The following is a 22,222-nucleotide window of genomic DNA, read 5'->3' on the forward strand; positions in this document are numbered from 1 at the left end:
GTGAAAAGTTTTGCACAAATCAATTGGTGACCTACTGCCCAAGTTCTGTTTGGATGCAGCTCCTCAGTGAGCAATCAGTGTGCTTGAAGGCTGGGTTGACAACCAGTGGTGCAGCTATTACAGGATGTCTCAGTCCACTTTTTTGGAAATTATGGACAAGGTAAGTGCACAGCTTATCTAGGAATCCATCCTGATGCAGGAGCTGATCACTGTGCGGGGGGGAACTTGCCATGGCCATTTTTAGCCTGGCATCAGATACTGAACTGTCCGCACTGTATGTGATCAGCATTTCTTCAGCTTCCACTGCTTTTGTGGAGTTTTGCAAGGCAACCATGCTGAGGTCAGTCATTGGTTTTGGCCAGGGGTTCCTAACTCTGGCCCACAGGCCACATCTGGCCCTCCAGAGAATTTTATCCAGTCCACATGGTTCCCCAGCCTCTTGGGGCTAAAAAATACCCCCAAAAATGCACTTCCATATCTCCCAGCATAGGTTCATATGCCATCAGCCACTAAAGGCTCTAAATGTAATAACGGAAAGAAATAATTCGATTACATTGCATTACATTTAGCACCTCTAGTGGCTGAATGAGGCATATACTGAGGTTGGGAAACCTGGAATATAAAGTTAATGTCTACATTAAACTTATATGAAGCAGAAACTGAGACCAAAAAACAAATTGTGATTTGTGTTGTAGGTTGCTCAATGCTTTTTTCAAAATCCATTCCCCTCTCTTCCTGTGCAAGTCAGTTTTGCCCTCAACTCTGCTCCTTCTTCCACCACCAGTCACTTATGGTATTTGATCAAACGCTCCATGCATTGATTCTCCTTATTTATTTATTTATTTTCTGGCCCTTGACACCATGTCAAATATAAGATATGGCCCTTGTGCGAAAAGTTTGGAGACCCCTGGTCTTGGCGATGTTCAGTCAGTTGTCAAGGGCCTTCTTGCAACAGGATTTGTGAATTACATTGGTGCCCTGGATTGAAACCACATTCCCATCTTGTGCCAAGCAATGGGGCTGGCACTTACCCGAACCTCAAGAGGTATCACTTAATCATTCTTCAGGCAGTGGTGGACACTAAGGCAATGTTCCTTGAAGTTTTTGCATGGGCATCCAGCAGATGCCAGGATTCTGAGGATGGTCCCTTGTTTCAAGAGGATGCACTTGGGGACCCCAATATGATGGAGCAGATTAAAGGGAGTCACTATCCTATCCTATCCATGATAATCAAGGATGCTGGCTACCTGCTGCGACCAAGGCTTATGAAGCACTATCTATCATACCCCCTCCTAAAAAGGGAGCACTTCAGCTATGTCCTCAGAGAGTGCATGATGTTGGTGGAGAGATCCTTTGGGCACTAGAAGGGATGCTGGAGGAGTCTCCTGAATGAGTGGACTGTGACAAATGGCTGGTAGTGGTGACAACCTGCTACATCCAGAACAATATATTTTGTGTCTGAACGTATATATGCTTGGAAAAAAAATACATATGTAGGGCATTTTAACTAAATATTAGTATAAGAAGTAACGCATGCTTAAATCTGTTTTTCATAATCTTCCTAACTGGTAATTTATGGACCAATCCTATAGCTTATGGCAGCAGCTATAGCTGATTCACTGTCACAGGTCTTCTAATAGGGGCACAACTGTCATGCTCCCTGTCTTGCACATTGGAGCCGCTGGCACACGGATGCAACCTGCATCAGAGCAGGTTAGGTACCAGCAAGGGCTAGTCTTGGATAGTTAGAGGGAGGTTCAGGGTGGGGAATAGGGACGGCAGGGGTGGTTCAGGGGCTGGAGGGTGTGGCATGGGTCTGATGAGACCCATTCATGACCAGGTGACCTACCAAGAGATCAAATTTTACTTACCTCTCCCAGGCCCTCCGGTTGCCCCCTGCACCATTGCTCTGTCAGCATGGCTGTATGGCAGAAGATGGTGGGGGATAGGATTGGGCTCTTAGTATGATTTGCATGTCTTCTCTAATTGGTAATGCAATCAGGTTTCATTTGCATGCTTTGCTGAAGGCCACTTTCAACCATTAATTGGTGAAAGGTTGCTTTCAACAATTAAGAGAAAGTGTTTTCCCTGTAGCTTTGATTAGAAGGCTTTAAATCAATTGAGGTGAATTCACAGTAATTGGGAATCTTGTAAATAATTAAAATCACCACCACAGTAGGTTGCTTTAGGCTTGGCATCTTCAGTATTTTTTCTGACCTGAGACTCACTTTAATCTCAGCCTGCTGCTTTGGACCTACTTCAGTGTTGTTGTTTTTTAACTATTCCATCATTCCCCCCCCCCTCCCGTTCTCTTCCTCTCTCTTTTCCCCCTCCTATTTTCTGACTCCTGTGTTCAGTGGGGCTTACACCCAGGTTAAGTGAGTATAGGATTGCAGCATAGCTATTTCTTCATTTATCTGTTTCCATGTTCACATTTATTGTTTGTTTTCATACAATGCAAATTAACTGCCTGCTGTGAAAAACATGTTTACTGAGACTGAAGAGCTTGTGTTTTATCTCAGTTCTTTGGGACTTTGTAGAAAATGGTTAAATGTAGAATGGCAGCAAAAACATACCTTTCCTCATTTTTCCCCTGTTCAATGGAGATTCAGCCAAACCTCGTATTTTTCTAGAGAACTGGCCAACTCTATCAGTGTGACCAAGAACCTACGGAAATATAATTGGTTGTGTGTTGCTTTTATTCTGTCTTTAATCTGACTACTGTTTTTATGGCCTCTGTAATGTGTTTTTAAATGTTTTTATCTGCTATGTATTAATGTTTTTAAAATTTGTTTTTTTAATATGTTGTTAGCCGCCCTGGGTCCCGTTAGGGAGAAGGGCGGGATAAAAATAAAGTTATTATTATTATTATTATTATTATTATTATTATTATTATTATTATTATTATTATTATTGCTCAGAGAAGAGAAAGTTATTGGCAAGCTCCTGCATAGCAATCTAACCTTAATGATTTATATTGTATACATTTGGCAATACATGAGAGGGACTTGCCTTGTTTTATTGTAACCTCAGTATACAGAAGTCAATAGCCCTTCTCTTGTGCTGAGATAAAACAAAACTCTTCCAGTAGTTGAAGTCCACGTGTTCAATTCATTGCATGAACATGTATTCTTTGTGCTTAAATGTGTAAAATTATTCAGTAAAGAAGCCATGAGATCACTTTCCAAAATGTGTGCAGGTCTCACTTAATTCCATCTTGGATCCCTACATGTCTTCCTCTCCATTCCACAATTTGTTTTTGAATCCAGGGAGTGGGAGGAGATGTAGTAGCAGTGGCAGCTGACTTGCCAATAGGTGAAAGAGTGCAACATTTGTTATGCCACCTCATGTGCTGGAAAGTCCTGGACTAATCCTGAACAGCCCTTTAAGGTAGATCTGTAGAATTATTCCCATTTTACAGATGGCAAACAGAGGGTGAGAGAGTAGTCACTTACCTAAGGCCACATACTGAGTTCATGAGCTGAGGCTAGGTTTGAATTGGGGACTGTCCAATCACAACCTATACCTTTATGCTGCAGCCTAATGCACCACACCTTTCTTCATAGTAAATATGCATAGGGCTGCCTTGTTTTTCGCCATGTAACAACAGCGTAATTAACAAAAACGGAGACAATACATGGGATTGATATTAAAAAGCTGAATTATGTTTCTCATTAATGTGATGTAACAGTGTGTGACATTCTCACTTGGCATCTCTGTTGGATTTATATTCATGAACTGCACCTGAATATTCTTTTAGTTGGTTAAAACCTCATTTGACCATTTTAGTTGGTTAAAACCTCATCAGGGCTCTGGCTAGTTTAAAACAAATCATTATTTTCCTTTATCCTCATAATAACCCCCAGAGTAAGTCTCTTTATGTTCTGTTAATTTATAGTAATTTGCTAATGTTGGGATATTATGGGAATACTTATAATAGGTGGAATTCAGCCTTCCCTGATCACTTGGAGTGACCTTGTGATGTTCTTGTGTTCATCACAGTAATTCCAGTTTCTAGTAGTGACTTGAAGTATTTTCTGCTTAATGCCTTCTGGGGAGGATGCTGCAGCCCTTAAAATTTTCATCTGATGACAGAGATTGAGGTTATTTTCACTTCAAAACTAGGCACTCTGATTTATTGTGGAACTGCCATTGACGGCTAAACAGAGTTTCCTAACCCAACAGTTTACTTTTCCGTTCAGATGGTCATTCTCTCTTTCAATCAGATATTTATGTGTAAAGTGTCTGGAGCATGATTTCATGCCTCACTAAAGTGCTTTGTTAGAATATTTAAGAATTCCAGGTTTTAAAAAAATTACATATTTGTGATAGTATTTTAATCATGAACAGTCTTATTGTGCTGAAAAGGCATATAATCTATAAATATAAAAAGATTTCTGGCTCTCAGGGTTGCAGAGTTATGTATGAAAATGTAATGGCAAAGTCATGTGGTGTGCCCCTAAGTTTGAACATGTTGCTCATTCTGTCCAGTGAGGAAACTGGGCCCCAGCTTTCTCAACCCCTATCTTGACCAGTACCGAATCATAACACTTGGTGTCAGCAGAGGATTTTGTCAATGACATCTGTCAAAGTACTTGTTATCTATGCTGCCTTTCACTGGCCATAGTTAGACAAGTGAGTGAAAGTATATACAGGGGGAGCCTGTTTAGCTGCGAATTTTACATTTGCTCATTGATTAGGCTCAATGTGGGTCCCTTGGCTCCACCTGAATCCTCCAAAGGGGACCAGAGCTGTGCTCCGGTCCCCTCAGAGGGCTTTCCAAAGCCCACAGAGGCCACATGCCTCCACCTGTGGCCTCTGTGGGTTCCAGAATGGCCCTATAGTGCAAAAAAAAAAAAACTACTTCCAGTTTTCGTCCAAAAAAACGCTACTTTTTGCTGAAAAGACCACTTCCAGTCTTCACTGGCTCTCCTAATGCCTTTTAAAGGCTTAAAAATGTCACTTCTGGTTTTCGTCTGAAAACCTGAAGTGGCACTTTTTTTTTGTTTTGTTTTGTTTTGTTTTTTTGCACTAAAGGGCCATTCGTAAGTCCTGGAACCCACGTTGAGTTAGATCCGTGGATGTGAAATCCGCAGATAAATAGGCGCAACTCCGGTCCCCTTTGGAGTGCTTAAGGGGCTGAAAACCATGGATTTCCTTATCTGCAATTTTCAGTATCTGGGGGGGGGGGGTGTCCAAGAACGAATTCCTTATGGATACCGAGGCCCCACCAGTAATACATGCATTATTAAAGCCATATTGTTAACAATGACATTTTATGTCTTCCAGGTATTTTCATACACTGCTGACAAGGAGATTCGCACAGATGATTTGTGTCTGGATGTTTCTAGGCTCAATGGTCCTGTGATCATGCTGAAGTGTCACCACATGAGAGGAAACCAACTTTGGGAGTATGATGCCGAGGTATTTATTCAGTTATGAAACTTCCTTTTAGTAATCTTATTGCAATATTATAACCAGTGCAGCTGGTTTTTGTATAGTTGACCAGAATTTCATCCTATAAGTTAAAGTTATATTGGTACTATGGGTTCTGTTCATGGTTGTTCCAGGTTTGGTGTTGTTTTTTTTTAGCCTCCTTACCCTATTTTTAGACCATCCAGGACAAGAAAGCTAGTATTAAGTAACCCTTATATCACACCAACTTGAAGTCTGTCCACATGCATTTATCCTTGTAAATGTGCTGCGGAGCTATACATTGGTTGGGTATGTGCATGTGTCTTTGGTGTATGTGTAAGGGTATGTAGGCTTGTTGTGTGGTGAGAAGTCACTGTCATTCAGGACTTTACAATCTCTGTATACTGTTGAGCTGCATCTGTTAGACTGACTTTGCAAAATATTCTGAAACAGATAGGGTAGAGCCTGGTGCTCTGTCTCCTAATAGTAGTGAGTTATTACGTAAGCACTCCCCATGCCTCCAGGTTGTTGCCAGTCTCTTTATAGCTTTTTAGGGTATCATTCTTTTTGACTTGAAGCCATAAATTACTTGAAACTTTTGCATGTGAAAGGCATGTTTGCCTTTTATTTCATTGTATTCTCTTAGCATTGAGCCAGTCCTACAGCCTTTAACCCCTCCCCACCGCACTGGTTCAGCTGCATCAAAAAGGCATGTACTGTATCCAGCAGCAGGGGAGGGGATTAGGAGGCTTCAGAAGGGGAAAGAGATTTACTCCTCCATAAACCACCTGTTCCACAGTGGGTCTTCTCAGACCTGCTCCAGCTCATTAGCTGGCACAAGTCCAAGGAGGGAAAGAGGGCATGGATGCTGCAAAAAGATTGCTGCCAGATCCACCCCTTCTTGCTGGCTCCCCCTTCCCCATTCCTCTCTCCTCCCCACCCAATTTTTCCCTACTCTCTTCCTGGCCACGTTTAACCCCCTACTGCTACCTTACCTGTTCCAGTGCCCACAGGTAGTCCAGCAATGGATGGAGAGCACTGCTACTTCTCACAACAGCATTCCCAAAATGGCAGCTGAAAGACCATTCCATGCTCTGTTGGCAGCCATTCTGTGACAGCAGAAGTGTCTTCCTGCATAGAATTGGGCTGATTGGCTAAGATCACCATCTTGGCTATTCCCACATGATGAAATTCCAAACAGAGGTGTTGTCAGTAGTTGGTACTAGAGAATGATTGACGTGCAAGCTTGAGCCCAAAAGCAATGTAAAGGAGAGGGATATACTTTTTTAGCCCACACTGAAAATAGGTTTATTATACAATAGTTCTTGAAATATGTAATTTCCAGTCTTCTGCTTCCAGTAAGCCGCTAATATATGAGACCTTGTTTATTATTTCAAGGATGTTTTCATTCTCAGAGAATGATATACAGCACAATAAAATTTGCAGCACCATAAAATACGATGACTAGATGCATGATTGTAAATGCATAAATACTACTTTCACAGAATACTTGGGAAGGGAAGCCAAAAAAATGAATTTACCTGATTTCATCACTGTAAGAAGCCATCTTATAAATCATGAGATACCTACAGATCCAAGAGTTAGGAAGTTGAAGCAGAAGGAAAAGCATAGATAATTATTTGCTGTGAAAGCACAAATATTAGGATGCAGCATCATGGAAGACTGTTCAGAAGTCAGGTGTACTCATTAGGTTAGTTCACATAAGAATGTTCAGCCCTTGATGACAGTTGCAACGCATGGTGACTTGCATAAGTCAATAAGCTGTGGCAGAGCACACATCACAAGTACAACATCTTTAAATAGAGACCTTCAGTTCATAGAGTTAGTCCTTGAAATTATCCTTGTGGGGCTGTGGACCCTCCAGTACCCTCACACATTTCCTGAGGAAATCACATCTGAGCTTCCAGGCATGTAAACCTGTCTAACATGTTGAGAAGTCAAGTGATAACAAAACAAATTGTGTGTTTCCACGTGTGAAACCACCCATTGATCATATTCAAACCTAACAGTTACATAGGGCATACACAAACACCCACCTATCTGTGCAACTGGGTATTGGGAGAGTTAGAACAGACAAAAGGAATATTTCTTTACCCAGTATGTAGTGTATGGAATGCCTTGTCACAGGATGCGTTGATGGTGTCTGGCCTAGATGCTTTTAAAAGGAGACTAGACAGATTTATGGAGGAAAAGTCCTTCGCAGGTTGCAGGTCATGACAGGTTTGTGCAGCCTCTTGCTATTAGAAGTAGGCTACCTCAGAATGCCAGATTCTAAGGAGTGGCACCGGGATGCAGTGTCTTGTTGTCTTGTGTGCTCCCTGAAGCATCTGGTGGGCCACTGTGAGATACAGGAAGCTGAACTAGGTGGGCCTTTGACCTGATCCAGTGGAGCTCTTCTTATATTCTTATGACAGCTGAAGGAATAATGAGTTCAGTATCACTCTACAGCAGGGGTGTTCAATCATTTTGGCAGGAAGGCCACATCATCTCTCTGATACTGTTGGGGGATGGGAAAAAAGAATTAATTTACAATTTACAATTTGAATAAATTTACATTAATGAATATATTAGAGATTGAATTTATATGAGTGAATGAATGAATGAAGGTCTTGCAGTAACTCAAGGCCTATAAAAGGCCATGCACAAAGCAAGACCAGCCTTTCCTTCACTGCCACTGCTGCATCACAGATGGGAAACAGCAAGTAGTGGAGGGAGCCCTTGTCCCACAGCTCAGGTGAGAGGTTGAACAGTTGTCCTCTTGCTGACAGCAGTTGTGTTGGGACAGCATGGGCTCCAGCAAGTCTGTGGAGGAACATAGTCTTATTGGAGACTGGGGGCTCCCCAAAGGCCTGATTGGGAGCCCTCGAGGGCCGCAAGTGGCCCCCAGGCTGGGGTTTGGGCACCCCTGCTCTACAGTATGTATAGGGGAAGTGCAGTGTTGGTGCAAGCAATTTCATGCTGTCTTTTTTTTTTTCAGGGGCCTCATCTTGCATTTCAAGGTTCAGTACTAAGGCTTGTAGAGTCCCAGTGCAGATGTACTCTCAGATGCTACCTTTTTGATTACATTACATGTCCTCTGAGATTTTTTTTTAGACCACATTTTTATTGAGTTATGTTTCTCTTGTCCCATTATTTATCATCTCTTAAAACAAAAGGGCAGGAAAAAATAAGGGTTGGTGCCACATACTGAGGCTGCAATCACACTTTACTAGGAGTAAGCCCAACTCAACAAAATGGGACTTAATTCTGAGAAGACTGCATAGGATTATGCTGTAAAGCAGGTTGAAAGAGGGACAAAAGTCATTTGGTTAATTTTATTGTAGAGGCCTCAAGTATTGAAACTGTGAAAGGCAGTCCAACATTACCTTTTAAAATCATGTTTATTTTCTAAGAATATTCAAGGCAAATATTCTTGGAAATTTCCTGGAATGTGATGTATACAAAATCTGAATGTAATTATAGTATAATCTAATATAATTCTAAGCCAAAATACTTGTGGTGGCTCCAAAAATTAGAAAAAGTTTCAGAGTAGAAGAGTAGCTTATTCTGCTTTCAAGTGCTATAGCATTCTTTTCCAGTTCTGTTGTGTTTGTGGGTTCAGTCCCTCCATGTCTTCTGAATCTCATTCTTCACACATGGTTTGACACACTGAAGCATCACAAGGCAGTCAGAGAGACAAGGGAGCAAGCCAGTCTGATGGAATCCAGTTCCAACTGAGCTGTTTTTATGACTTCAGGCTCCTGCTACCCCTCCCAGTCTCCGCCTGATCTTCAAAGTGAGGATCCGGTAAAGGGGAGCCTTCAACCAGGAGTCAAGCACTCTGCTGCCTCTTGCCTAATGCATTCCTAACATCAGCAGGTGGGTGGAGGGTGAGAGTTCCCTGCCATGTTGGAGTCCCGCCCTTGATTGAATGTAGCTTGGCAGAATTATCTCTGGTGCTCTGGGTTCAGGCTTCTGAGGCCTGAACTGGTCTCCTGAGACCTGAACTGAACTGAACAGGTCTCCTGAGACCTGACCTCCTCTAAGTCTTTCATTGGAAGTCAGACTATGTCACTGTTGTGCTGGTGGCTGTTTTTATAAGGCAAACTTCACATCTGTATAGATGTGCAGACAGAATCAATTGATTCAATCTCCGGAACATTCTACCAGTTGCAACTGAAGCCCATCCAGATGTTACTGATTTTAGCTTACCCATGCATTTAATGTTTAGCATGCCAGTGGTTTACTAATGTGAGCAGTGTAAAGGAATTATATAAGCTTCCATCTCTTCTTGCATAATTTAGAACATTATGGATTAATTCCATAATTCTAAATATGGAAGAAGACTTGAAATTTTCCATGCGTTTCCTTCTTCAATGTGTTATAGCTCACATGAGTAGATGACTCACATCAGCAGTCATTTGCATAGGTATTAACGTTTGCACTTGCTCTAGTTGTACACTAGAAACTAGATGTACAAGTTTCTCAGTGCTTATAATTTTTGAAAACTGTGTACTAAAGTTTCAACACTGAGTCTGTTAGATTAATTGTTTTTTAAAAACTTAAGCAGGAAGCAGATTTGTTTTAAAAGTATTTTTAATACAAGAACTGCAGATGGCATGCAAAATCTCAGAGGAGAAATTTCATCTTTCCTTGTACCCCAGAGTGCAAGGAAGACATGACCTCTTCTAAGACATGATCCTGGTTTGATTTGCTTGTGCATGTCCACCATGTGTTTTTCCTACAGAACTGTTTTGATTAACATGCACATATAGGCAGGTCTGATTGATTAAGCACCAGTTAATTACCTGAAGCTTATGCCATTAATATGCTATGAATTTTTTTACATAAAGTGATAACCCTACAAATATTAGATTAGTTGATGTGTGTATGCTTTTTTGATATCTTCGTATTTGGATTCAACTAATATTATATATAGAAACAATTGAAACACAATATAGAAAAATGCTGTCATTTTGCTTGATGATTAAAAACCTACCATGGTGTTTTAAAGAGGATAATTAATAAAAGTTGCAAATAAAATGTATTGACATTATGTAAAATCAGGATCAGCCATTAGATGGAGCCAAAAAAAACCTGAAATACTCTGTGGTTTAGCTCAGATAGTTTGGGAGCGCAAAAGCAATTTGACATTGACTTCATTGATAAAGTTATAGTGGTTTGTCTTATGCTATTATTTGCCTCAAGGAAAAAAATGTAAATAGCTGCTTCTTCCTAGAAATATTAAAAATTCAAATACATTGAAATTTTATTTAGTATAGTCTCAGAAAGCTAGTATAGTGTCCTCTCAGAAAGATTTGGGTTGAAATCCTAAACTCACTTTCCTGGGAGTAAGCATCATTTAACACAATGGACTTTACTTCTGAGCAGATATGCATAGGCTTGTGCTGTGAACTTCCCTGGTTTGAATTTCTCATCCATCATAAACTCAGTAGGGGACCTTAGGCAAATTAGTTCCCCAGTTGCAAAATGCAGGCATGCCCCCGTATCCATGGGGGTTCTGTTCTGGAACCCCCTCCCCCACAGTTAAGTGAAACCACAGATACAGGTGTATGCAGCCCCCCACTCTCCGAAGCTGAGTGGAAATCTGCTTCCCTTACCTCCAGAAGGTCATCTGAGCCCAGCAGATGTCTGTCTGTGGCCTCTGCCAGGCTCCGACTGAGCCTTAGAGTGAAAAACAAGTGACTTCTGCTTTTTCCAAAAAACTGGAAATGATGTTTTTAATACCTTATAAGGCGTTAGAAGGCCCAAGGAAGCCCTCAGTGGTACACAGGGTATGGGGGGCCATGGGCACAATCCACGGATAAGTGAATCTGCAGATATGGGATGCATGGATACAGGGCCCCCTCCCCTCTGTGCTCACTTCAGCAATATTTTGCCATGGGTTTAAGCTTTAAAAAAACAAACCTTTGTTTTAGTTTTAGTCTGATTTTAATTGGAGCTTCAAGAAAGCCACTTACTTTTCCTCAACTGAATCCCATCCCTTATCTCTAAACCTGCTCTTTGCACCACTGTAGAAAAAACACGCCAGAAGAAATACAGTCCATAGTGGGTTGGGGACCAACAAAAAGTGATTTTGTTGAATAGCTCCTGCATTTGTGGTGATATTACAGTCAGAACAGAGAATGTTATGTCATATTTATTGTGCTGTGATTATCAGGTGTTGAAACTTAATTGGCCCTCTTGCTACACGAACAGCTGAACAGGATCACATCCCTTCTCAACTTTAATTAGAAGCTACTTAAACATTCAGGAATTGGACCACCTGAGCATGCATTTGAGGAGATATTGCATGTTGTAAAATGCCCAGACACTGACAAGTTCAGTATTGGGATGTGCAATGGGTTCTGTTCCGGAACCCACCCCGCAGGTACCAAAATCTGTGGATACCAAGGTCCCCATTTAAATGCTCTTAAAAAGAAAAAGCTCTTTTCCTACCTTTGCATGGTCAAACCACACAGTTTCTTGGCCTTTAGAGTTGTTTTAGCCCTGAAAGACCCACTTGTGGTGTCACCCCAGAATGTATTCGTATAGAAACGCTATACTGCATTCAGCCACTAGATGGGGCTGAATATAATGGAATAAATGGAAAAGTAGGAAAGGTAAGAATTAAATGGAAAGGTAGGTCACATTCATGTAGCTTTAAGATTTCATTCAAAGAATGAAATCCTATACAGGTTTACTCAGAAGTAAGTCCCACTACACTCAGTTGGATATAACCTACTGTGGTTTGTATTTTAAGTGATATTGATAGTAATACCAAATGGTATTGAGCTACATATATAAAGAAACTTACAAATAAAAAATGGCAAGGAGTCCATTTGTCATGCACCTATAAGAAATGCTGACACTGTCATTTGCTTTTCTGGAGTAATGATTTTACTAAATTAAAATTCACAAAAGAAACTCAAAATAGAGACTGCATTCAAACTGCAAGCTGCAAAGGATGTGATATAAACCATGAACAGAATGCATTTGTCAAGACATTTCTAATAGACAGGAAAATATGAATTTCATTACACAGTGAAGTCCTAAGGCCACATATAGTGCTTTGTAAAATGTTTCTTGGTCATTTCCAAGAAGTACAAATCCATTCTAACAAGAGCAAAAGATATCTGTTAAAGAAATCAGAAGACTGGGACTCATTTCCTGCCCCCGGCCCCTCCCCCACCACAATAATTGACTGTGAGATCATCTCAGTGGTCTTGGACTTCACTATATAATAAGATTCATATTTTACCATGAGGTGGCCTAAATTACTGCTTCAAGTAGCAAGCTGGGGGAGGCAGAAAGCTGGCAGGGGGTACCCTGTTCCTGCCTTCTGTCTGCTCCACACAGCCACTGTCCCACTCTCTTCTTGCTTGCTTTCCTTATTGAGTGAATGAGAGGAAGGTGGGGGTTACCTCCTCCTCCAGGGCCACTGCCCCAGAGCTGCAGGAGGGGGAAGTAGCACTGCAATTTTGTTCCCAATTGCTCTTCTGTAATTTGGAAGAGAATCATTGCCTCCCTCCATGTCCACTCTTCTGTGCCGTCACTGGCCAAGCAGGAAAGGCACCTGGAGAGTTTTGAAGATGCAGTGGGAAACAGTGGATGCCAAGAGGAGGATGTGGTGGCAGTGCACATGGACTCACATAAACAAAAAACAAAAGGGGGGCATAATTTGGATGCCATTTCTGGCACCACCTAAGCTTGGGCTGGGCCTGCAGCTCACCCACAAAAATCACATCCCCCACCTGGAACATGTGAAAAAAGTGAAGTAGTTTTGCCCTCTCTTTTGCTCCAAACTCCCCAAATGTGGTCAAATTTTCAAATGTTCAGCCCAGCCCTAAGTGAAATGAGGTGGTTCGTGCTTCACCTTCTTAGTGAAGATTATAGAAAAAGGTCTCTCTGTTCCAACTCCCTATGGCAGGAACATTCATGCTGGCTGATCTTCCTAACATTGCTGGCATGTTGGACACAGATCATGGAATCAAGAGGCAAGACATCATGATGGTGTTGATCTGATGCCAGAACACCAGAGACTGAATTAAAGTGCTGGCAATGAGATAATACTTTAGTTTACTTTCACTATACCATTCCCTAGTGCAGAGAATCTTCATAGGCTGAGACTGTGGAAGTCAAGTCTCTGTTAGCCCTATGCTGACTCTGTACTCAGGACGAATTGCTGTAACCACTCACTGCTATTTTGCTAGAATGCACTGAGGGAGAAGTGCCTGTGTCATCTCAACCACCCTGGGCCCATTAGTCTTAGAGAGGTAGGACAGGTGTGAGGTCACTAGCCCTGAACAACTAGTCCTTTTCACACTCCAGCTGATGCCTCAGGATGCTTCATCTCACTTCCCTTATAAGTTGCACTGTTACTGCCTGTTGTGGCCAGCATACTTCCTACCACACTACTAGACCCATGGTGCAGAGTGAGAGGGACGAAAATCCCTTTCCTAGACTGATGCAGGATGAAAGGGACAAAATTCTACTGGGGCCTGTGAGCTACGAATGTGACCATGGCTCCATGGTAGAGATCTGCTTTCCATGCAAAAGATCCCAGATTCAATTCCTGCGGACAATCTGTGCAGAAGGTAACACTGAGCTAGATAGTGTGATACAGTAGAAGACAGCTACCTATAGTCCAGCACCGTAGGCCAAGAGGATGATGGGTGCCAAGCAGCAACACACTCATGGAGGGTGGTGGGTTTCTAATCTTCAGTGCTATGCTGGAGACTATCTCCCATTTACCAGGCAAAGCAATGCAAATGTAACTGGCCATTAGTTATCTTTGTCTTGTTCCAAGCCACATGCAAAGTTGCCCCAGCAACTGTGCAGCAGGGTATGGATAAATGGTTTTTATGTCATACTCTGTTTTTTGACAGCCTGCTTATGTAGTTGCTGGTAACCATTCCCAAGCGCTCCTTTGGTTTGGTACATTTTGTTGTTGAAGTTTCTCAGTTGGCAATTTTTATTTTGTTCATCTCATCTGGAAATGTTGTATCTTATTTTATTTTATTCTTTGTAAGCCATTTAGAGGTTTCTCCTCATTTTATTTGTTTGCTAAGCCATTCCAAGCTAAGGAATATGCAAATTTTTGAAGCATAGCATTTTAATTTCTGGTATCAATAGAACCCCAATTCCCATAGCTTGCCCTGTGAAATGCCTAGATGGAGTTCTTAAAAAAAAATTCCATTGTGCTTATTCTGTGCATATAATAGGAAGGCAGTCAAAACTTTGATAAAACAATTTTCTAGAATCTAGTACAGGTCTAATAGGCAATTATGCCACTGTAAAAAAATTCAGAGTGTTTCAGTTACTGTTCCTTTTGCTGGGGAAATGTGACTACAAATTTTGAAATGGGAAAAAATATAATTTTTATCTGATGAAAACACAAACTTTCACAGAAATTCCTCTTTGGGTAAAAGAATAAGCCAAAATGTTTGCATGTGCATGTGAAAGCAGATATAATTTGCAGATGAACAGTAGTAGCTCCTGTAAAAAAAATCTGTGTTATATAGTTGCTCCTAACCACGGTGAATGACACTGCCATGCTATATACCAGTAGTTCCCAAACTGTGGGTCGGGATCCACTGGTGGATCATGGCCTGATTTTGGTGGGTCCCCAAAGTATGATGGAAGGATCAAATAAGTAATTGCATCAAACCCTGAGGCTATTCAAAAAATCAGATATTGTAGTTGCTAATTACCCTGCGAGCATGTGTAAATATAGGGAAATAAATGTTAGAAAGTCTTTTTTCTGAGTATTATTACTTATAAATAAATAATTATTTCTTTCTTTCTAGATCTCCTTTCTTTTAAAAGTCTGGTAAACTTAGTTGGGTCCTGATCGTGTCATTTAAAAAAGTGGGTCCCAGTGCTAAAAAGTTTGGAAACCACTGCTATATACAGTAATCATTCCAAACTATTAGCTTATCGCATTGCCAACAAAGAAAACACTGACACAAGCAAATGCCCACCAAGTGGTGGGTATGCAAGTGGAATATGTCTATAATTATGCATTATAGTTGTTTGGTTAGCTATACGTTACCCCAATCTCTGATCATGTACAGAATGTTTTTCTCTTATCAAGAACAGCTATAGAGTCCTACCTTCCAACCCTCTTAGAATTCAGGAGCAAGTTGCCCATTAATATGTCAGTATAAAGGCTAAACCCACAGTCCTTTCCTTATATCAGAAAAAAAATCACTCCTGTTCTTATTTTATTAGAAGACGTATAAAGGCTAAACCCACAGTCCTTTCCTTATATCAGAAAAAAAAGCACTCCTGTTCTTATTTTCCTGTCCCCCACCCTCATTTCAGAGGCCACAAAATAAAGATGTCTTCGTTACTTATGTAAATACCACCTGCTGTTGCAAAGGCTATTAACTCTGAATTGAGAGGGTGTTTCCTTTGTTTTTCCTAGAGGGGTGGGCTGTTGTGAGTTTATCTCCCAAAATGACAGGTTCCCAAACTCGCAGACCAATCCTGAGCTGCAGCCGAAAGTGGCTGCCGCCGCATCCATCACGTTCCAGGCAGCTGCTGCCAGCTCCTCGGGAAAAGGGGACTTTCATCCCCTTCCCCCGGGTAGAGTGAGCAGCCCTGCAATGGGGCTACTCAATCCTCTGCCGACTCAAAGATTGGCGGAGAATCAAGAGCTTCCATGTTGGGTGGTGAGCCGGACATCACCCAAAGCTCCACCGGTTCCACCTCCCTCTGCCTCCCCCCCACCCTGGAACGCCTCCTCCCTGCCACCCCCCACACCTCCGCCTACCTCATTGCTGCTCGGTGGTCTGCACGACTGCCGAGTGGTGGAGCTTTGGTGCTTGCCCGGCAGTAGCCCAGCGCTGACTGGCGCTGGGCTACCACCAGCAGAGCACTGGCACTAGGGCTCACAAATGTGCCCTATGTCACGTTTGCAAAGTGCAAGCTGGTGTTGAGCCGGCATGCCGAACTCAAGATTGAGCTCTCAGTCTATTACCATCCCATTACCTTCCCATTCAGAAAGTGAGGTGGAAAGGTGGAAATGTTCCTAGCAGGCATTAGAAACATTTTTATAGACATTTACCTTAGTGACACAGTAATAAAAAGAGATGGGATTATCCTGTAAATTTACCAAGTTGGTCACATCTAAAGTCCTGATTGAAATGAGTGCTACAGGAGTTGCATCACAGTGAAGAATCTCCCAATAAAAGCGATCTCCACCAGAACCTGCAATACTTATGTTAACTGCACAGTTATGCTGCACTGTCAAGAACTATGGCCATGATCCTGAGAAGCTGTCAAGGTGTGTTAGTCTGTGGCATTAAAAAAAAAAGTGTCTTATGGCACTTTTTTCAGCACAAGTATGAGATTTGTGAATTGAACCTTTAGGTGCACACACAAATACTTCTGTACATGTGTACTGGAGTACTCCATGTTCCCCTTTCCTCCACCATAGTTCTTCAAATTGCACCATATGCCTATCCTCCAAGCACATGGGCACGTGATCTGGCCAAGCCAGAATACACTGCTCTCATTGGCTGCAATATCTGTCAATCATAGCCAGGTCAAAAAAGATTGTAACAAAACAGCACTAAAGGCGACAGCATGTTAGGAGATATTACTGTACATTTTGCTCCCTCTGTCCCCGTGATTCCCAACTCTCTGGGAGAGTTTGGGAAGCCATTAGTGTGTGGGTAGCCATAAGGGGCAGCAGCAGCGGACCTCCCCAGCCCCACGCCCAGGGCAAAGGTCTGCAGTAGTGCCCCCCGCAGGCTGCCACCACCCCCCGTGCAGAATTCCACCCCCCCTACTCACCTGAGGCTCACGGAGCCTTGCACAACCTCCACCTGTGTCAGAAAAACCTTTGTGAGGTTCTCCGACACTTTAAACTGTGCTTCCAGAAAACCAGAAGCACAGTTTCTGCCCCCATTGGGAGCCTCAGAGAGGCTTCCACGGGGACCTAGCACCTTGTACCTGGAGCTTTTGCCCCATTGGACCTTATGGTAGATCCATAACTGAGGGGCAGGGGGATGGCAGTAACGCAGTTGCCATGATTGTGCCGCTACCAGGGAGCGAAAGGGGTTTTCACTTACCTAAGCCAGTGCCAGGCTCCAGTGAGTTCAGGAACCCCAATAACCCCTCTGCAGTGCTCCTTGTGCCTCAGAAAAGCTAAAAATAGCTATCTCAACCCAACGAAACTGGAAGTGGGTCATGATTGCTATTTTTAGATTTTCTCAGGCATGGGAAGCGCTGCAGAGGGGTTCTCAGGAGCTCCCTACACCCCCCAGAGGTGAATGCTGTCTTAGGTAAGTGAAAAGAAACCCTTCTGTCCCCAGTGGTGGCACTATCGTGCCTATTGCATTGCCTTCATCCCCCCACCCCGCCCCTTAAGAGGGGCGGCAGAGACAAGGCTTCCCAGGCTGGGGTATTGCACTGCTCCAGTTTGGGAACCTCTGCTCTATCTTAGCGTCTCTATATTAGCACATTCACTTCAAAGTTTCTCTTAACTCTTCATCTTTTCCCTTTCTTTCTCCTCCCTTGTAGCAACCAAGCTGCAGTCGCACCTTCACATCTTAGCTAACTGCTCCTGTTTCTCTATGCCTATCTATAGATTTGCTTCTCCTACCCACTGTAGAGCCTGTTATATCTTTGGAAGCCCAGGAAATCAAACAGTCTGTATATGTGCTGGGTCACCAGAACAGCATCTCCTCACTAATTCCTCAGCAGATAATGTATATTCTACCTCCTTCCATTTTTCAGAATAGCTCCAGTTTATTAGTCAATTTCAGTTATTATTGTAAACAACCCTTCAATAAACCATGTATAAATTCAGTTGCATCCAGGAGCTAACTCCCTTTTTCTTGAGTATTACCTTCAAAGTAGATGCACCATGGCAAACCATCAAAGATCCCTTAACACATATGTCTTTGGGATCATTTGTGTTATAAGTACACATGTCCAGGAACATTAGTGGTAAACACAGTTCACTGTGAGACTCTCTGGATCATGATCCATATGTTCATCTCCTTTGTGTGCATCTAACAGTTCATATAGTAGTGTGTTTTGTTGGTCTTAAAGAATGAGGGGTACACAAAAAAAACCAAACTTATTTTTTAATTGGTACATATGTAGCATTGGTACATTGGTGCCATCATATGTTGCTTTTATTAGGTCTGTCAACAAATGAAAGCAGCTTTATTGAATTGATAACTGTTCTTTACCTGATTCATTGGATAAATTTAAATACATTGAATGTTACCACTACAGCAATATAAGTATATTTTTGAGAAGAAAGTGTAAAGAACTTAAAATTTTAATACCATTGCCACTGATTGACTCTGACTGAAATAAAACAGTAGTTCTTTATCATTTCCTTTTTCATTCCTTTAACACAGGGCTTTACAAACTGGGGCATCGCAATACCCCAGTCTACGGGCCCTGGGCCCTGCCTCCTTAAGGGAGGGCAACCTGGAGGCAGGGAGGAAGAAGCAGCACGATCCCCAGGATTTCGCCACTCAGGGGGGCTGCAGGGGCTTGGGTACATGTACCCAAGGCCCTGCAACCCCCCTGAGTGGCGTGATCCTGGGGATCGCACTGCTTCCTCCTCCCTGCCTCCAGGCTGCACCCCCCCCCCGCCCATACAAGAACTTAGTGACTCTCAAACTCTCTCAGCCTACCTCATATGTGAACTGAATCTGAATTTCTGAGCTCACCTGGCACAAATATGATACATGCAAAACCTTACTGAGAGCTGCAACTTGACTAACTTTGACTGCCTGGTTGCAGAAGGGCAAAAACATATTGACCCACCTACCCACTACCATTTTTTCCCTATCCTGCATTTTCTTCTGTTGTCCAAGTTCAATTACTATCTCCTCCCCCCCCCTTTCATGTGATTCAAGTTATTACATGTTAAATTAATAGGGATCTGGGAGGGATGACCTGGGTGCAGTAGACAGAAGTTTGTTTTTGTTGTGGTAAAAACAAACTTGATTCTAGTATAGGATCTTGCTTGTTTTACTGCTGTGATGTTACACATGACCCTTGTTTAGTTGCTTTCAGTAGACAATGTTTTGTGATGACTCACTTTAGAATAAAAAAACAAGAACATCAATAAACGGTTAACTTTTTTTTTAAATTAATGGTTATTTCCCCACGCTTAGTGAATGCATGAGGGGAGAGCATTGGGATCGTTTGGGTGTCCCCACTGCCAATTTCCATTCGTTCTGCTTATTAAGGTCTGAATAGATTCTACACACATAGAACTTGTATACCTGTAAGCATGAATGGGAACCCTGCAAAAGGGAGGGTCCCTGATGATGCATACAGAAGCTAAATGCATAAGCTCTTTCCCACCTCTGCATGAACATACTGAGCTCAGGAATATGGGCAACAGATCTTATCTTGATATCTTCCCCTCCACCAATATGTATGAAATGGGCTCACATTGATGATGTTGTAAGAGGGCTCACATTGATGATGTTGTAAACTCCTTCTTTACCAGTTGTATTTATTATTGTATTTATTATAGTGTTTCTAATGTTTGTGTCTATCAAGACAAACATTGGTCTCTCTTTGCAGCAGATTGTGAAAACTATGGTGAACAAATGCCACTTCCTTCTTGAGTGGCAAAAACTGCCCTACCGTTTTGTGTGCTTTAAAGGATTTCATGGTGCAAACTCTTCTGTGCAAACGCTTTTCAGTGGATAGTAAGGCATGCTACCTGTGCCTAGGTGCTGGTAAATTAACAGCCCAATCATAGGCACATCTACTCAGAAGTCAGTCCCATTAAAGTCAATGGAATTTATTCCCTGGTAAGTGGATAGAATTGCAGCTGCAATGTATGTAATTATGTGTGTTGGAAGGACCATAGTTGGGAAACAGAGCACCTGCTTTGCATACAAAAGATCTCAAGTTCTGTTGCTGATCTTCAGGTAGGATTGGGGAAGACCCCTGCCTGGGAAACCACTGGTAATCGGAGTATACAGTTCTGAGTAAGAGGGACAAAGAATCTGACTCACAATAAGGCAATGTTTCTAATGGTTTTTGAAGATATGGTATTTCTTATTTATGACTGTCAAAGAAGTAGTTGTTGAAAGGTAAGAGCTATTGCAGCCAGACATTTTCCTGAGTCAGAGTTTGACTCTGTGTGTCATTTCTTTGTCAGTATGCAGGTAAATGGGAGTATAGCTTTGAGGTAAGTATGTTACAGCTGACATTCCCTGTGATTGACTAGTATAGGATCTTCCTTGCTTTACTGCTGTACATCCGGCCCTTGTTTAGTTGCTTTCAGTAGACTGTATTTTATGATGACCCACTTTAGACTTCCCATTATACATACTATAATGCCAGTTACTGAAAATGTTTTGTTGTGGTGCAGTTAGTTTTTTTTTTTTTGGGGGGGGGGGGGGGGGAGATATTCAGGCAAAAGACCTGGAATGCCTGTCCTAACATAAGCAGTGTATTTTGTTTCAGGGTAGTATTCATCTTCAAGCTGTACAATTTTATGGTGTTCTGGAATACTTAATCAGCCATATTAAACAAAATTTCATATAGAGTTTTCCTTGGAACTGCAGAAACAAATGGCAAAACTCCCATTCATTTCACTACTGCAGAATAAGCACGTTGCAGGGACATATGCCCTGGAGAGATGAATTGATCAATTCACTTGAACTTCATTCATTCAGGATACTGATGTCAGACTTCACTTTTTAGCATTCTGAAATTAAACAGGGTAATCTAGTGATCCTTAACAATCATGCAATAATTGACTTCATTGAGAAGTGTGTTAACTAACTTCTCATTTACCAGTCCACACTGTTTAGATCAGTGATTTTCAACCTTTTTCATCTCAGGGCACACTGACAAAGTGCTAAAATTGTCAAGGCACACCATCAGTTTTTTGACAATTGACAAGGCACACCGTGCTGTTCGTGGGGAGCTCACATCCCCATAGGCTCTACTAACAAATGACCGTCCCCCAAACTCTTGCAGCACACCTGCAGACCATTCGTGGCATGCACAGTGGTTGAAAATGGCTGGTTTAGATAGTAGACAAGTGAAGCTGCCCAGGCTCTGTCAGCTGGTGGCCAAACAGTAGAGCTTTGATGAATCTGGCAAATTATTGAAAGCTTCACCTAAAATGGAGGATGTTTACTTTCTGTAATATTCTTTTATCTGCATGCTGAAAGATTAATAGTTTCATGGGGTTTATTGTTTTCTTCTAAATTGGCGGGATTACGTAAAAGGCAAACAGTAAGTACACAGAGGGCTGTGCTTGGATTGAGATAAGCTTAGCTTCATTGAACAGAGGACAATTCACTGACTTCGGAGCATTTGATAATGTTCCCTTTCAGTCTAGTCTTTTGTAAAATTGTTCTCACTTTTTTTAATTATCTGTTGGATCTGCTAAATATACATGTTTAATCAATATTTAAATAATATGCAAGGTTATTCAATCTCTTCATTAATTTTTTCACATGACATGTCCTTTCCACTAGTAGAAAAGGAAGGGACATGAACATGCATCTCAGATACATATTGAAACAAGTGAAAATTGATGTTCCAACTGCTTACCCAAAGTGACATTATCAGGACATTTATTCTCAAATGTTCTTATTGTTCTCTATGCGAGTGGTCTTTAATCACAAAAAATGGTATGCTGCAGCCACTTATAAGACAATGCGTATATGTGTTTGTGTGAGTTTAAGAACTTGGTTGTGCTCAAGCATAGTTCCAGTATTTTTGCATTCTGATCTTAAAGTGGTTTTCTTCATTTTTCAATTTTGTGTGTGTGTGTGTGTGTGTGTGTGAGAGAGAG

At 41.9% G+C, this 22,222-nt stretch overlaps 1 protein-coding gene across 7 annotated transcripts in view; it reads left to right on the forward strand.

Annotated features, from left to right (window-relative positions):
• The window catches only part of GALNT13 (polypeptide N-acetylgalactosaminyltransferase 13), a 226,074-nt gene that overhangs the window by 192,511 nt on the left and 11,341 nt on the right, over positions 1 to 22,222 (forward strand). For all 7 annotated transcript variants that reach the window (XM_066633827.1, XM_066633844.1, XM_066633854.1 and 4 more), the window contains one exon: positions 5,290 to 5,424. In XM_066633827.1, coding sequence (XP_066489924.1) covers positions 5,290 to 5,424 — 135 coding nt within the window. The remainder of the gene's footprint in view (positions 1 to 5,289; positions 5,425 to 22,222) is intronic.

This window comes from Tiliqua scincoides, chromosome 1, assembly GCF_035046505.1.
Source record: "Tiliqua scincoides isolate rTilSci1 chromosome 1, rTilSci1.hap2, whole genome shotgun sequence".
NCBI lineage: Eukaryota > Metazoa > Chordata > Lepidosauria > Squamata > Scincidae > Tiliqua > Tiliqua scincoides.